This window comes from Ananas comosus, linkage group 6 (genome assembly GCF_001540865.1).
Source record: "Ananas comosus cultivar F153 linkage group 6, ASM154086v1, whole genome shotgun sequence".
Classification (NCBI taxonomy): domain Eukaryota; kingdom Viridiplantae; phylum Streptophyta; class Magnoliopsida; order Poales; family Bromeliaceae; genus Ananas; species Ananas comosus.
This window is the reverse complement of record NC_033626.1, coordinates 12,270,454-12,288,640: the sequence shown is the minus strand read 5'-3', so window position 1 is coordinate 12,288,640 and position 18,187 is coordinate 12,270,454. Positions and strand designations below refer to the sequence as shown.

Genomic DNA, 18,187 nt, shown 5'->3' with positions numbered 1-18,187 from the left:
AGTACCAAGTGTTGGTGCTTTTAGATTTTTAGCCATTGGCTTAAAAAAGGCTCGGTGTAGTGATGACGACTGTGCGCTCCTAGGGTGAGTGCGTGCGTTCGTGAATAGTCAAATCTAACGGTGAAAAATGATCAAAGACATAAATCTAATGTGTATAAAAATTACCAAGCCACAAAATGTTTATCTTAAGCAACATAAACAGGCTCTATATATATTATATATTCAATAACCACAACGTAATTACCACCACGTTCAATTGTTGTGTGTACACGTCAAATTATAAATTTTTTATTTTACAAAAATTTCGAAAGATGTTCTGCTAATGAATTTAGTTTTGCAGGTCTGGATAGATGCTAGCCTGTAAATGTGGGATTCGGGACGAAATGGGGGCATTTGTCTCGTTACTAATCGAGTAAGTGTTTAGCTATGTGTTTCAGATTTTATCAAAACTATCAGTAATGTGTTGTCATCTAAAATTAAAACAATTGTCGAAAGCAGTCAATTTTTTTGGGGGCACCTTTTAGAAAATACGAATTCAAATCATTCTCCGCTTCAGTATTTATTATTAAAACGATCCATTCATTCTGATTCGAGCCAATCCGATATCAATCACTGGAATGCTTGGAATGAAGCTCAAAACACTTCGGTCCTTCAATCAACGAACGTCAAAAGGATGAACTGTCTCACTTCTCCAGAAAAGCTCTAGCAAGCTGATCAACTAGTTAATGCAGGATCTGTCTAAGCAAAAAAATATATAATGTGTGATTCTCTTGTGTATATTTTCTCAATTCCATGTCATTTCATTGTTGTTAATAAAATTTTCGCTTCAAACGACTTCCATCAAAAATAAGAAAAAAAAAAGTTTTGCATAAAATTTATATTATATTATCTGCTTAAAGAAAGATTCTATTTTTTTCTATTCTATAAATAACTGATACAACAAAAAATCCAACATGTAGGAAAATGTCGGTCCCCTCAATGACATGAGACAAAGTTTTTGGCCAGGAGCATTGACCAAAAAAATTCGGTAGAACTATGAATTCCCAAAATTATTAGGTTGAAAAAAAACTGGTCGGCCAAAAGTGCCAACAAGGCGAAGCAGCTTCAAATTAAGTGGGATTTTTTTGGGTACGCCCAAAATCTACCGAAGCTTCCCGAACGTGGGCATCGGTTCGGACCTTCTTGTCCGTCCAGGATCTCGTTTTTGCTACCCAATAAACTAACCAAACGTGCAATCCAAGCTTAAAAATAGAGGGTTAAATGCTTACTAGTACCTTAACTTCTGTTACAGTTTCATTTTATCCCCTCAATTTGAAATTTACCGATCTAAATCTTAGAAAAAAGGGGGTTAAACTACAAATATCCACTCCTATTGGTTTCACACTGTCTCCTTTAGTACTCATGTGATTTATAGTGTTATCAAGGTATACCATATGCGTTTCATTTTTATCTTTTCGTCACTTATTCGTTAAATTTTGTTAAATTATATATAAAAAACTTCATATACCGCCACCTAGATTATCGATATTACTTTAATATCTTTAGTTTTAATGTATCACTAATTTAATAAAAAAAATTAGTTAAAGATTAATAATAAAAGAGAATACTGAAACCATAGGCTACCAAAATTCACTATCACTTTAAACCACAGTAATAATAAAGTAAAAAAATGCAAAAACACATGAGTGTATTCTGAAGTTTTTCCTAAAAAAAAATTTATTTCATTTCTAGTTCCTATTATTTATTGAGAAAAGAAACTACTCTCTAAATTCTCTGGCATCTCTATTGTTCGACCGCGAAGCATTCAATTGTGCGATAAGCTCTAATATCCGTTCACGGACGCGATCTCTAAAATTAGGATTAAAAACTAGATCACTGTAAAAAATTATAAATTTTTCAACAATACCAAGTTAGAAGTGTTGAAGTCATTAAAGTGAGAATTGGTTCAAAGTTGAAGGACTAATTATGCAGTTGACCATTTACAAATGAGTGGCGTCAAACCCTTCAAACCCAAGCCTCTTCTCTCTCTTGGTATGAGAAAACTCTCGGGTTCCCAACGAAGAAAATTAATTTCCCTCTTACTTTTGCGAATCAATCATGGATTAGTTTAGCGTAATCAGCTCGTTAAATAAGTGCATAGACCAATACTTACGATAATGTTACGGGCATGTCGAATTTGTTGACCTGATCAACTCGTCACGGCGCTGGGTTCTTCGAGATATGTACTTCAGTTGCCCAAAGATTGACACGTTATATCGTATTTAATGGTCTTTAGGATGCCATATAATAATAATAAAATAATAATAATAAAGATAATGTATATTATTGCGAAACCATTTCTACATTAAAATCGTCAAATTTATCGTGCCATCACATTATAGCATTCAAATTTAGATTGAGTGATGCATAATAAATTTAACCATCCTGCTATAAACATAGCCCCCATAAAACTTATGCTCTTAAACGCCTTTTAATATATTAAAACTCAATTTCTGAGTTAAAACTCCCAAATAGTTCCGTGAGTAGTACTCCATCTTTTTTTATGTAAAAAAATATAAAAATCCCAACGCAGCCCACCATATCACAAACCGTTCTTGCGTCAGAGCTCCTGCGAAAAGCGTCAATTTCGAAAATTCACACCTCCACAAGCATGTGTAATTAACATTCTTGGTTCCGGAAATAGATACATTATAGTTTTAAACTCGCGAATGAACATAAAAAAAATTGAATATGCCTATTGGATACGGAATGCGGGATTCTCAATCTTTTCGCAGTTTGCGACTTCAGAAGATCAGCAAGCTGAACTGCCAAGCGCTACCGTGCCAACGTATAGTTTTTCCCAGTTCATACAATGGTTTGACTAATCCATAGAAAGAAAGAGATGCCAAGACAGATAAATTTCAAAATAATCCTAGTATTTGTGTATTGTAGTAGAAGAAATTTCTGATGATGGTACAGTATTAATGGCATTACCTTTTAATCAGTGCGGTGCAAACCCTTTTGCAGCAGCAACACCAATTCAGATCTAACATGAAACAGCCACAGGAGTCCACGTTGTTCTTAACAAGGTTCTGCCGAACAAAAACTCTCTGCAGTGATTTTTTTACCTTCTATTTTTATTTAAAAAATCTAAAGGTAGGAGGGGAGGCCCTAAAGCCAGAAGCTTGATGAAGATAGATTCGATGTCGCCAAACTAGAAAACATGAAAGCAGCCAGAGAATAAAAACTGCGGCCGCGGAAGCTCAATAATGGTTAGATACATTGGAAAGAGGGAATCTCCTTACTTTTGGTTAGCGTAACTTGCCTCGTGGTTTTTGGCTCAGAACGTCGTCTTGGTCTCTGTTGGCCCCCTCTCCACCATGCATATATCACCAACAAAGCCTAGAAAGATGACCGATGCCAAAAAGAGTCAGTTAATAATGAACAAAAACAAATAAGGCTATTAGTTAGAGACATGAAACAGACTGACTATCATTATTCTAGGCTAACTGCGATGCGCACATTAGTCCACAGAAATAAATATTGGCATAAACAGTCAATACCTATCACAAGATATACATTCGACGAGAAAATAATTAGAATAGAGGAATATAATTAGGTGAGAGTGCTACTAGACTGCTTAGAAGATGCGAAGAATTAGAAAACTTTATAATGGCAAGGACATAACTCTTACTTCCATTCGAGGGGAAACTTGTTACTCCCATGTACCTTGATTACCTCAATAGTAAAGGGATTTCATCTCTAAGGATCTTGAGTTGCTTATAGTTCTTGCGTTTGTTAGTTCCGAGAGTTTCGTCAGGGGACGAAGTGTGATAGGAAGGGTACTCATTCGAGGCTTTGCAAAAAGTGTGGCTCAGATGGGTGAGAGGGTGTTGAGCCAGGCGACAGCGACGAGCCGGGACATTGAGGGATTAAGTGGTCAAGCAGTCGCGCCTGGTTCCGGCACTCACTTTTACTATTTCTAATTCCATCATAAAGAAGCTTCATACACGCATTGTAAGTGATGTGACCTTTCTCACATTTCCTCTACAACCGATCTCGGGCTGCTATTGCCTCTTATCGGCATCTCAAAATGTAGACTACTTCAGGAACCTACTCCATTCCTCGACCAATAATCAAAATGATACCAACAGCTCATCAGATCTGTGGTTTACATGAAAGACAATTTATACACGTCAAGCTGTGCCATTGATGAATATGTCCCTCATTAACCATTATAAATAAGAAAATTATACGCCCTGGTCTGCACATTTCCGCTCTTGCGAGTATCCATTATAATGGACACTGTACGTATATGCATCAGCGCTGAAACAAACCCTTGCTGACATCTCACTAAAAATTTTCTCAGCCATATGCATGTTCAGTTTTGTCTAGAATAAGCACTGAATCACTAATATCTATATGAATCAATTGTAGGAGAGAACTTGTCGTGCTCCAATTCTACGTAAAAATTTCAGTGCCCAATCGAGGATTGCTATTCTACAAAAGCCATGAATCAAAGTATGCAAACTAACGATAATGTCAGATCAATCCCTTCACTCCTCATCTTCACTATGATCTCTGAAGCCTCCTCATTTTTATGGCACTTACAGAGATTCTCAATTAATAGTATACGTGGATAACTTAGGGCAACACCCTTGAGGACCATTCATTAACACTTCCAAAACATCTTTTGTCTCCCAGCTTGCAAGGCGCATTCAACACAGAGTTCTATAGTACAGAACAGGGTGGACCCATGGTTCCACATCTTTCAACAAGCAGTAAAGCCACTATCCAATTTAATTTCTTACAGTACCCATCAATTCAATGTGTTAAAAGTAAAACACATCGGGAGATACCTTTTACTATGGCACATTCAAGAGAACCATGGGCATCAGAACATTACCTCATCTTGCATAGCCCATTATATATGATATTGTATGTCCAAAATATCGGATTACACCATTTCTAACATCTCATTCATGACCTCCATGCTGTAGATTAAGCGTCTTGGTCGAGGAGCAGACCCTTTATAAAGCGAGTTCGTAAGACAAGGAGTTCGGGCTTCAAGGCTTGCTTCTTAGGCCTCGTTAAATGAATCCAGAGCCCGCTATTGATGTCACCTTCTCTGACACATACCATTAATGAGAGCAATATAGTTACGTCGACAAGGGCAAATCCCTTAAAAACTTGCACCTTTAGTTTCAGAAGACTTTTGTACCATACCTAGTTTTGCAAATGATACCCATCTATAAATAGTTATTGTAGGTAAAATCTTCTGAGCGCAGCCATGATTTACCATTTTTGTAGATAGTCTCAGCCTCAAGACCTGTAGCATTCTTTGCACAAGCCGCTTATAAGCGTATTATAAGTTATCGCATCGAGGAACCAGTGTTGACTATCCAATTTCCAAATAAGAGATGGCCTCTGCTCAACTTGCTTTCTTCAGAGCGCCTGGAATTCAGTAGTATATTCTGTATGTAAATAATTTAGGGACATGCCTCCTTTCATAACCTGGCAAGAGTTTACTTGGCTTTCTCTAAAACTTCACCTTTTTTATCAAAGCACATGATTACCTTGTTAAGGTAAACTATATCAAGGGAAATTCTCTTCTAAAGGCATTTCGTCGAACGTATGCATACGCCTCAACTTTGAAAATAATTTCTTCATAAAGTCACAGATCACTGTCAATACGCAACTTGCTATCGCATCTAACCTCGTCTTGATTTTTGCTAAGAAGCCTAAGAGCTGCGTTGTTTTGGGTCTTCCTGTTCTGCAGAGGATTTATTCTAACGGTAAAGGTGTGCGACATCTGCGAATAACTTTCTTATCCAAGCATCCTCAGATACACTTTGTGCAGCTTGATCATAGTATCTATATTCAACCAAGATGTTCATAATTACATTATAAGATATAACCGTCGGCTCACAACCGAAAAATCCATTTGCTCAAACACATTGACAGCTCTTGAAGCCTCCCTCCTTTCCATAGCTTTTCATCGCCACTAACGTACACTTCTTCAAAGAAAAGAATTGGCAATATTCGATCTCATTTCTGAGATAACAGCTCCTATGGCCTTAAACTCGCCATGGAGTCCAAGTTTATCGACCATACATTTGTATGTGTAAGAGTGTCTGCCTAAGAATCCATCGTCTTTTGCGCAGAATTGAACATATCAAGAGCCCTAAGAGGTTCCTTCTGGTGCCTATTGACAGCAGCACATGTCTAGGAAGCAGAGTTCGGTCATTCCAGTGCTACATTTCTATTAGCAATGAGGTGCATCGATCAAATCAAGCCATTCAATATATTACTCCAAATCCTAATTCCGAAAGGCTCGAAAAGTTGCCGAATTGCAAACATAACCTAAGCAAGAGAATGTGGCAGTTACTTGATTAAGAACTACATCCTTTGTGTTATTTATCCATCAAAGAGAACATCAATGCGTAACTTAAATATAGATTATCGCTAAGCAAAATTGCACAAAACCTATATCTCTACACGGATGATTCTCAAGGCCAAAATTAAAACAAAAATAAAGAGGAAAATTAAAGAAGAAAACGATCTTGTTCAAATTGTTCAACATATCCAAATTTGTGGCTAAAATTAACCTTTGATAGGATTGGTGGCATAACACTTATATTTATCTCTAAACTGAATCAACCTCTTCCATTCGACTAAAGTAACAGCTAATAATTAGTTTGCTTATTCATAAAAAAAGCCTTCATAAAGGACTAAACCCTACACTCACAACTACTTCCAAAACTAATTTTCCTGTGATACCATGATAAATCAAACGAAAAAGTAGTGGACAAAACTTATCATTCAATTGTCGCGACACATGGTCATCAAAATCCCAAATAACAAAAAGTAGGAACAAACACCTAGGTAAGGAGGACATTCATTAGTAGGGAAAAGAACCTCGGAGAGAGATGAGGAGAAGGGAACGGTTTTTGGCTTTGATGCTCACATGGGTAGAGCGTTTCCTTCGCTTTTAACGAACAAAGAGCTCTCTCTCTCATTCCATGCGCGCACCTTCCCCTCTCCGATCCTCCGTGCGCTCAAATCTCATCGGAGGACGAGAAGAAGGAAGAAGAGATTAGGGAGCACGCTCACTGAAAATAGAACGAGGAAATCTCCACCGTCCGATCAACCTGCGAGCGATTCACTAACCGGAGAAAACTTATTGCGTAATGGGTGTATACAAGCACATCGCGATGAACTCATAAAAACAATCGATGTTAATAATTAGGAGCAATTGCTTCTTGTGTACACCAATTTATTTGATGTGTCATAAATCATTTCAAATAATATACAAACACTTAAATTTTGGAGAATAATAAATAATATTTTTTTTCATCAATTGATTATGGGGTATTAACACTGTTTAATTTGTAAGATCTCTTTTGATCGTTTGTAGAAACTATATGTTTGCATCAAGAATTTTTTAATTTTTTTTCAAATTCTTCTTCTGCAATTATTAAATTTTACAAGGAATATTACTAAAGAATTTTTGCTTCAAATTTCTGAAGTATCTTTACATCTCGATATGAACGTTAGACTCGAAGAGTCAAGTTTCCTTAAAATTTTTAGAAGGATGTAATTAGTATAGCTTTTAAAGCTTGTACCTCTCGTCTTTGACTTGTACTTTACTATTTTGCCGTCTTTTTATTTATTCTCTGAAAAAGATTCTACATATATCTATGCTCCACCAAACTCCAGAGACTTCTCACTTGTAATCATATACTCTCAAGTTAATATAATACCAAACAACTGTCTCTAGCCGCAATTAGCAAATGAATTGATGCTTGATACAGATCTAAATTTTATTTTTTTAATATACAGACATAAAAATGCCATGAAATAAATTTAATTAATTATATTTTATTCTAAAATATTATTTTTCACATTTCTAGCATACAAATTTATCAGTATTTATAAAATATACACATACATTGGGTGCAAGCAATAATTTTCAATAGTAAGAGCTATTGTTTGTTGACGTATGTCCAGTTATTGGTGCAATGGGGGCATCATGGATCCAATCAGAAAAATATAATTTTATTTTAATAACTATATCTAAAATTTATAAATATTCACGTATAGTTATTTTAAATATTATAAACTAAATTAAATTAACTAAAATTTAATTTTAACATCTCTATTTTACAAATTTATTGGTGTGTATGAGATATATACACACTTGGCCAGTGCAGTCAATGAGTTCGACTAAATACCACTTTGAGTTAGACCCTCAACTATATTAATTTGATTAATATTTTATCGACCTTTAATTATTTTTATTTGAGTTATTCGTTGCCTGTTAATTATTAATTCAATTGAAACACTCTCCTAATTCTTGACATTGCTTGCATTGGTCGATAAAAATAACCTAAATAGAATCAGAAAAGTAAAAAATAAAAATAATTAAAGGTCGATAAAATATTAATCCAATTGAAACACTCTCCCAATTCTTGACATTGCTTGCATTGGTCGACAAAAATAACNTTTTTTTTTTTTTTTTTTGTATCAACCATCAAGTTATTTGCTAATTGCGCTAGAGACAGTTGGTTTGGTATTATATTACTTGAGAATAGATGATTACAAGTGAGGAGTCTCTGGAGTTTGGGTGGAGGCCATAGATATATGTAGATCACTTTTCAGAGAATAAATAAAAAGACGGCAATATAGTAAAAACTACAAGTCAAAACGAGAGGGTACGAGCTTCCAAAAGCCTATATTAATTACATCTTCTAAAAATTTTAAGAGACTTGACTCTTCGATATCTACGTTCATAGCTTGAGATTGGTAAAAATACTTTCAGAAGATTTGAGCAAAATCTTTAATAGATATTTCTTTTGAAGTTTGAATAATTGCAAAGGAGAACTTTGAAAAAAATTTTAAGTTCTTGACAAACATATAGCTTCTTCAGACATTCAAATAGAATCTTAACAAATATAAACATTTAATACCCCCATAATCAATGATAGAAAAAAATATTATTTATTTAGTATCCAAAATTTATAGTTTTGTATATATATAATATATATATATATATAGGTATAGATATTTGAATGATTTATGGCACATCAAATCTATTATCTATTATCTATTATTATATACTAAAGTTCGTGGAGCATTGTTCTTTACTTGACACGTGTCTACTCAATGACTCGATACACCCGGTGCATCGTAGACCATCCCAGTGCACTATAATCCTTAAAAAATATTATTTTATTTTAATATATATATTTAAATTTTATATTTGTTAATATAAAGATATTTAAAGTATCATAAAATAAATTTAATTAATATAGATTTTAGTTAGAATTTTTTTTGGTACTTTATCAGTACAAGTTTATTGGTATTTATGATCGTACACCCATACTCCAAGTGAGGCAGAATACTTTTTCAGCAATGACGAGTCATTTGAGGCCCTCTGCCCTCTTATCACACATATCTAGGGCCAATATTCGGTGCATCACCGTGCATCATAAAATTCTTAATACAAATTTAATACAACATCTAAATTTTATTTTTTATATACAGACAATAAAATCCATGAAATAAATTTATTAACATATGATTAAAATATTATTTTTCACATTATCTAGCATACAATTTACAGTATTTTATAAAATATACACATACATTGGTGCAAGCAATTAATTTTCAATAGTAAGAGCTATAGTTTGTTGACGTATGTCCATTATGGTGCAATGGGGCATCATGTACCAATCAGAAAAATATAAATTTTATTTTAAATAACTATATTAAAATTTTATAAATATTCACGTATAAGTTATTTAAATATATAAAACTAAATTAAATTAACTAAAATTTAATTTTAACATCTCTATTTTACAAATTTATTGGTGTGTAGAGATATATACACACTTGCCCAGTGCAGTCAATGAGTTCGACTAAATACCACTTTGAGTAGACCCTCACTATATTAATTTGATTAATATTTAACGACCCTTAATTATTTTTATTTGAGTATTCTTGCCTCTTAATTATAATTCAATTGAAACACTCTCCTAATTCTTGACATGCTGCATGGTCGATAAAAATAACTACTAAATAGAATCAAAAAATAAAAAATAAAATAATACACAAAAGATGATATGTACTAGCACAAATAATAATATACTTATTAAAATTACTTTCTGTTCAGAAAATTTCATCTTTTTCAAAATCAAATGTTAAACAATATGTTTATATACTATATTAAAAACTTGATAGCAAAAAAGCGTTTACTATTAATAGTAATTCCACCTAATATAATATATATATATATTATATATTATATATATATATATATAATATATATATATATATATATCTATAACTATATATAAAGCGTAAGGAATTCCAGACATGACAGACGAATCCAAAAGGAATAAAAAATATTCCCTATGAATGGTTATGCATTAATTTGTTAAAAATATCTTAAATAAAAATAACGTGTATACAATCTATTAAATCTCTTTCTAAAAATGGTTATGACCAATTTGTTAAAAAAATATCACAAATAAGAACATTATAATCAATCTATTAAAAAATAGCATCCTCATCCATCTACAAATTCAATCCTACGAACGATTATAACATTGTTAAAAAATATCTCAAATAAAAACAAACGGTTTAGATTAATTTGTTAAAAAATAGCATTCCTATTCATCTATTTTATATTAAAATTAAGATTTGAGTTTAATTGTGAATTAAAATTTGATGCTTTTAGTTTAAAACACATATTTAAATTTGATTCATCAAAAATTAAAAAGTATATAAAAATATTTGATGTAGATAAAAAAAAATTGTTATGTGCATTTGCACGTACATTTTACTAGTATATATATATATATATATATCCTATATTCTAAAAATATAATTAAAAATATATTCATTTTACTTGCAGTAAAGCGCGGGTGCATTGCTAGTAAATTAGGTGTACCAAGAGGCATTGCTCCTATTACTCGTTGTTTTATGGTTCATACGATGTGCTTGTATACACCCAGTGTACGCAATAGTTTCTCCGGTTAGTGGAATCCCCTCTAGGGTGATCGGACGGTGGAGATTTCTCGTTCTATTTTCAGTGAGCGGGCTCCCTATCATCTTCTTCTTCCTCGTCCTCCGATGAGATTGAGCGCACGGAGGATCGGAGAGGGGGGAGGTGCGCCATGGAATGAGAGAGAGAGCTCTTTGTTCATAAAAGAGAAGGAAACCGCTCTACTCCATGTGAGCATCAAAAGCCAAAAACCGTTCCCTTCTCCTCATCTCCTCTCGAGGTTCTTTTCTCTACTAATGAATGTCCCCTCCTTACCTACGGTGTTTGTTCCTACTTTTTATTATTGGGATTTTGATGACCATTGTCGCGAACATTGCAATGATAGGTTTTGTCCACTACCTTTTTCGTTTGATTTATCATGGTATCACAGCAAAAATTAGGTTTTTGGAAGTAGTTGTGAGTGTAGGGTTTAGTCCTTTAGAAGGCTTTTTTTATGAACTAAGCAAAACTAATTATAGCTGTTACTCTTTATGTCGAATGGAAGAGGTTGATTCAGTTTTGAGATTAATATAGATGTTAATGCCCACCAATCTATCAAAGGTTAAATTTTAGCCACAAATTTGGATATGTGAACAATATGAAAAGATCGTTGTCTTCTTCTTTAATTTTCTCTTTATTTTTGTTTTAATTTTGGCCTTAGAAATCACGTGTAGAGATATAGGTTTTGTGCAATTTTGCTTAGCGATAATCTATATTTAAGTTACGCATTGATGTTCTCTTTGGTGGATAAATAACACAAAGGATGTAGTTCTTAATCAAATAACTGCCACATTTCTCTTGCTTAGGTTTATGTTTTGCAATTCGGCAACTTTTCGAGCCTTTCGGAATTAGGATTTTGGAGTAATATATTGAATGCTTGATTTGATCGATGCACGTCATTGCTAATAGCATGTAGCACTGGAATGAGCCGAACTCTGCTTCCTAGACATGTGGCTGCTGTCATAAGGCACCAGAAGGAACCTCTTAGGGCTCTTGATATGTTCAATTCTGCAGCAAAAGACGATGGATTCAGGCATACACTCTACACCTACAAATGTATGGTCGATAAACTTGGACTCCATGGCGAGTTTAAGGCCATGGAGACTGTTATCTCAGAAATGAGATCTAATATTGACAATTCTTTTCTTGAAGAAGTGTACGTTAGTGCGATGAAAAGCTATGGGAAAGGAGGGAGGCTTCAAGAGGCTGTCAATGTGTTTGAGCAAATGGACTTTTTCGGTTGTGAGCCGACCGTTATATCTTATAATGTAATTATGAACATCTTGGTTGAATATAGATACTATGATCAAGCTCACAAAGTGTATCTGAGGATGCTGGATAAGAAAGTTATTCCAGATGTCCACACCTTTACCGTTAGAATAAAATCCTTCTGCAGAACAGGAAGACCCCACGCAGCTCTTAGGCTTCTTAGAAACATTCAAGAAAGAGGTTATGATGCGATAGCAGTTGCGTATTGTACAGTGATCTGTGGACTTTATGAAGATAATTTTCAAGTTGAGGCGTATGATCTGTTCGACGAAATGCTTAGAAGAGAAATTTTCCCTGATATAGTTACCTTTAACAAGGTAATGCATGTGCTTTGTAAAAAAGGTGAAGTTTTAGAAAGCAATAAACTTCTTGCCAAGGTTATGAAGCGAGGCATGTCCCTAAATTTATTTACATACAATATACTGATTCAGGGGCTCTGCAAAGAAAGCAAGTTGACAGAGGCCATCTCTTTGTTGGAAAATTTGGATAGTAACATGGTTCCTGATGCGATCACTTATAATACACTTATAAGCGGCTTGTGCAAGAACGCTAAGGTTCTTGAGGCTGAGAACTATCTACACAAAATGGTAAATCAAGGCTGCGCTCCAGATGATTTTACCTACAATACTATTATAGATGGGTATTGCAAAATAGGTATGGTACAAAAGTCTTCTGAAATCTTAAAGGATGCAGTTTTTAAGGGATTTGCCCCTGATCGAGTAACATATTGCTCTCTCATTAATGGTATGTGTCAGGAAGGTGACATCAATAGGGCTCTGGAATTATTTAACGAGGCTAAAAGCAAAGCCTTGAAGCCCGATATTCTTGTGTACAACTCGCTTATAAAGGGTCTCTCTCGACAAGGCTTAATCTTACAGGCGTTGGAGGTCATGAATGAGATGTTAGAAAATGGCTGTAATCCAGATATTTGGACATACAATATCATCATAAATGGGCTATGCAAGATGGGTAATGTTTCTGATGCCCATGTTCTCTTGAATGATGCCATAGTAAAGGGTTATCTCCCGGATGTGTTTACTTTTAACACATTGATTGATGGGTACTGTAAGAAATTAAAATTGGATAGTGCTTTACTGCTTGTTGAAAGGATGTGGACCCATGGGGTCACCCCTGATTCTGTCACTTACAACTCTGTGTTGAATGGCCTCTGCAAGGCTGGGAAGACAAAAGATGTTTTGGAAGTGTTTAATGAAATGGTCTCAAAGGGTTGTCGCCCTAACGTTATCACGTATAACATATTAATTGAGAATCTCTGTAAGGCCCATAAAATGGAGGAGGCTTCAGAGATCATAGTGAAGATGAGGAGTGAAGGATTGAGTCCTGACATCGTTAGTTTCAATACTTTGATTCATGGCTTTTGTAGGAATAGCAATCTCGATGGAGCACATGAAATTTTTCGTAAATTGGAGCACGAAAAGTTCTCTCCTACAATTGATTCATATAATATTATGATCAGTGCTTATTCTAGCAAACTGAACATGCATATGGCTGAGAAAATTTTTAGTGAGATGGTCAGCAAGGGTTGTTCACCTGATGCATATACGTACCGTGTCCTTATAGATGGATACTGCAAGAGTGGAAATGTCGACAGGGCGTATAATTTTCTTATTAGTATGGTTAATGAGGGACATATTCCATCAATGGCAACCTTTGGACGTGTAATAAATTGTCTTTCTGTAAACCACAGATCTGATGAAGCTGTTGGTATCATTTTGATTATGGTGAGGAATGGAGTAGTTCCTGAAGTAGTCCATACCATTTTGAGTGCCGATAAGAAGGCAATAGCAGCACCGAAGATCCTTGTAGAGGAAATGTTGAAGAAAGGTCACATCACTTACCATGCCTATGAACTTCTTTATGATGGAATTAGAAATAGTAAAGTGGTGAGGAAAAGGCGATGGTTGAAATTAATCTAAGGTCGCTGACTCGCTGTGCTGGTCAACACTCTAATTGAGCACATTTTTGAAAGCTGAATGAGTACCTTCTATCACATTGTCCTCCTGAAGAAACGCAATCTTGTAAGATTGGAACTAACCAAACGCAAGAACTATAAGCAACTCAAGATCCCTTAAGAGATGAAATCCTTTACTATTGAGGGTAATCAAGGTACATTGAGAGTAACCAAGTTCCCCTGAATGGAAGGTAAGAGTTAATGGTCCTCTCACATTCATAGTTTTCTTTCTTCGCATCTTTCAAGCAGTTACCTTAGTAGCACTTCAATAATTATATTCCTCTATTCTAATTATTTCTCGTCGAATGTATTTCTTGTGATAGGGTATGACTGTTTAACGCAATATTTAGTTTCTGTGGAACTAATGTGCCATCCAGTTACCTAGAATATGATAGTCATCTGTTTTCTGTCTCTAACTAATGCCTTAATTTGTTTTTGTTCTTATTAAATGACTCTTTCTGCATCGTGTCATCTTTCTAGCTTTGTTGTGGATATATGCATGGTGGAGAGGGGGCCCAACAGAGACCAAAGACGACGTTCTGAGCCAAAACCACGAGCAAGTTACGTAACCAAAAGTAAGGAGATTCCCTTCTCTTCCAATGTATCTAACCATTATTAGCTTCCCAGCCGCAGTTTTATTCTCCTGCTGCTTTCATTTTTTTCCGTTTGCGACATCAATCTATCTTCAATCAAGCTCTGCCTTTAGGCTCCCCTCCTACCCTTACTTTTTTAAAGAAAAATGAAGGTAAAAAAAAATCACTGCAGGAGAGTTTTTCGCAGAACCTTGTTAAGAACAACGGTGGATCCATGTGCTGTTTCATGTTAGATCTGAATTGGTGTTGCTGCTGCAAAGGGATTTGCACCGGCACTGATTAAAGGTAATGCCATTAATCACTGTACCATCACAGAAATTTTCTTCTACTAAATACATCAAATACTAGGATTATTTTGAAATTTATCTGTCTTGCATCTCTTTTCTTTCTATGGTTGGTCAACAACCATTGTATGAACTGGAAAAACTATGTTGCAGGTAGCGCTTGGCTGTTCAGCTTGCTAATCTTCTGAAGTCGCAAACTGCGAAAAAGGATTTGAGAACTCCGCATTCCGTGTCCAATAGTATATCTCAATTATGTTTCACGGTTCGTACGCGAGTTTAAAATATAATGTATCTATTTTCGAACAAGGCATCATGTTTAATTACAATGCTTTGTGGAGGTGATTTTCGAAATTGACCTTTTCCAGGAGCTACTGAACCCAAGAACGGTTGTGTATGGTGGAAGCATTGCGTTGGGATTTTTATATTTTTTAATAAAAAAAGATGGAGTACTACTCAAATGAACTATTTGGAGTTATTAACACCCAGAAAATTTGAGTTTTATATATTAAAGCGTTTTAAGAGCATAACTTTTATGGGGACTATTTTTATAGCAGGATTGTTAAATTTGTTATGCATCACTAATCTAAATTTTGAATGCTATATGTGATGCACGATAAATTTGACGATTTTAACTGTAGAAATGGTTTCCATAATAATAATTATCTTTAATTATTATTATTATTATTATTATTATATGCATCCTAAAGACCCATTTAAATACGATAATAACGTGTCATCTTTTGGGCCAACTAAGTACAAATATCTCGAAGAACCAGAGCCGTACGATTCGATCAGGTCAACAAAATTCGACATGCCCGTAACATTATCGTAAGTATTGCTCTATGCAACTTATTTAACGAGCTGATTACGCTAAACTAATCCATTGATTATTCGCAAAAGTAAGAGGGAATTAATTTACTTCGTTGGGAAACACGAGAGTTTCTCATACCCAAGAGAGAGAAGAGGCTTGGGTTTGAAGGGTTTGACCCACTCATTTGTAAATGGTAAACTGCATAATTAGTCCCTCAACTTTGCACCAATTCTCACTTTTGTCTTCAAACTTCTAAACTTGGTATTTAAAATTATAATTTTTTAAAATGATTTTAGTTTAATCCTAATTTTAGAGATCGTCCGTAGAACGGATATTAGAGAGTAATCGCAAAATTGATGCATTGCGCATGAACATAGAGATGCAAAGAATTTAGAGAGTAGTTTCTTTTCTCATAATAAATAGGAATAGAAACTAAAATAAATTATTTTTTAGGAAAAACTTCTAATACCACTCCTGTGGTTTCGCACTTTTTTGCTTTATTATTCTGTGGTTTAAAGTGTATCAATTTGGTACCCTATGGTTTCAATATTTTCTTTTTATTATCAATTTTACTATTTTTTTTTATTAAATTAGTGATAAAATTAAAACTAAAGGATATTAAAGTGAATATTCGATAAATCTAGATAGGGTATATAAAGTTTTTTATATATAATTTAACAAAATATTAACGAAGAAGCTGACGAAAAAATAAAAATGAAACCATAGGGTACTAACTTGATACACTATAAACCACATGATACTAAAGTGAGAAAGTGTGAAACCATATGAGTGGTATTTGTAGTTTATCTTTTTTTTTAAGAATTTAGATCGGTAAATTTCAAATTGAGGACTAAAATGAAACTCTACCAGAAGCTAAGGTACTAGTAAGCAATTTACCCTCTATTTTTAAGCTTGCATTGCACGTTTGGTTAGTTATTGGGTACGCAAAACGAGATCCTGGGACGGACAAGAAGGGTCCGAGCCGATGCCCACGTTCGGGAAGCTTCGCTAGATTTGGGCGTACCCACAAAAATCCCCAATTAAGCACAAAAGAGATCGTACCTTTTACACTCCTTCAAACGACTCTTTGGGCAGGTGGAAGAGGACCCTTCATCTGTGGGAGATTGGAGTGACCTATACACAGCGAACCGTATATCCGAACCAGAGGCACTGACTAGTCCTTTTACCTTTGAGGAAGTTAAGAAAGCCACCTTCCAACTGGGCAGTGATAAGGCTCCTGGTCCTGACGGTTTTCCGCTTATTTTCTTCCAACGTTTCTGGGAGACGGTTAAGGACAACATTTTAAATATCTTCAAGGAGCTGCAAGAAAACACATTGTGCACAGCATCGTTAGACTTTTCTTATGTTTGTCTGATTCCTAAAAAGGAAGGGGCGTGTAGGGTGAATGATTTTCGACCGATATGCCTCATTAATGGAATTCAGAAAATCATCTCCAAGGTGCTGGCAAATAGACTTGCGCTCATTCTACCTAAAATCATCTCTCCTTCACAATCGGCCTTCCTGAAGGATAGACTCTTAGCAGACTCGTTTGTCACCGCGAGTGAACTTCTCAATTGGTGTGTAAAGTCAGATAAGGAGTGTGTCAGTATTAAGGTGGACTTCGAGAAAGCTTACGATAAGGTTAGATGGTCGTTCCTGAAAAGTATACTACGTTGGCTGGGTTTCAGCGAAAAATGGTGGTCCTGGATAGAACAATGTATCTGTAATGCTAAACTTGCCATCCTTTTAAACGACGCGCCAACAACGTGGCTGAAAACTAGAAAGGGATTGAGACAAGGGGACCCGCTCTCCCCATATTTATTCATCTTGGTGGCTGATTGTCTGGCCAGAATTACAGAAACAGCCAGGGGTAACAGGTTGCTCGAAGGGATAGGGCCAACTGTCGACTGTCAGACTGTAATCCTGCAATACGCGGATGACACATTATTCTTTTCGGAGCCAAAGAAGTCGAATATGAGAAACTTGCTGTTCATCTGGAAGTTATTCGAATGGGCCTCGGGTCTCAAGATAAATACAAACAAAACGGAACTCCATTATGTCGGCCACGACTCGAGTAAAGAAACTAGACTTGCGGAGATTCTGGGGTGCAAAGTAGGCAACCTACCTTTCCGCTATCTGGGGTTGCCGCTTCACATCAAGTCTCTTCGACGGGTAGACTGGGCCCCTCTAATAAATCGTATAGAGGAGCGTATAGAAGGTTGGAAAGCAAAG

General features: G+C 35.2%; 1 protein-coding gene across 4 annotated transcripts; it reads left to right on the top strand.

Moving 5' to 3' along the window:
* Positions 11,041 to 15,606, top strand: LOC109711990 (putative pentatricopeptide repeat-containing protein At1g74580). Of its 4 annotated transcripts, none has more exons than XM_020235390.1 (5): positions 11,041 to 11,217; positions 11,936 to 14,458; positions 14,748 to 14,842; positions 15,033 to 15,145; positions 15,298 to 15,606. In XM_020235390.1, the coding sequence occupies exon 2, from the start codon at positions 11,950 to 11,952 to the stop codon at positions 14,230 to 14,232; it is 2,283 nt and encodes a 760-aa protein (XP_020090979.1). In that variant the 5' UTR covers positions 11,041 to 11,217; positions 11,936 to 11,949; the 3' UTR covers positions 14,233 to 14,458; positions 14,748 to 14,842; positions 15,033 to 15,145; positions 15,298 to 15,606. The 4 variants fall into 4 exon arrangements, with proteins under 4 accessions (XP_020090979.1, XP_020090978.1, XP_020090977.1 ...); XM_020235389.1 differs by having other exon boundaries at positions 11,833 to 14,458; XM_020235388.1 differs by having other exon boundaries at positions 11,041 to 11,267.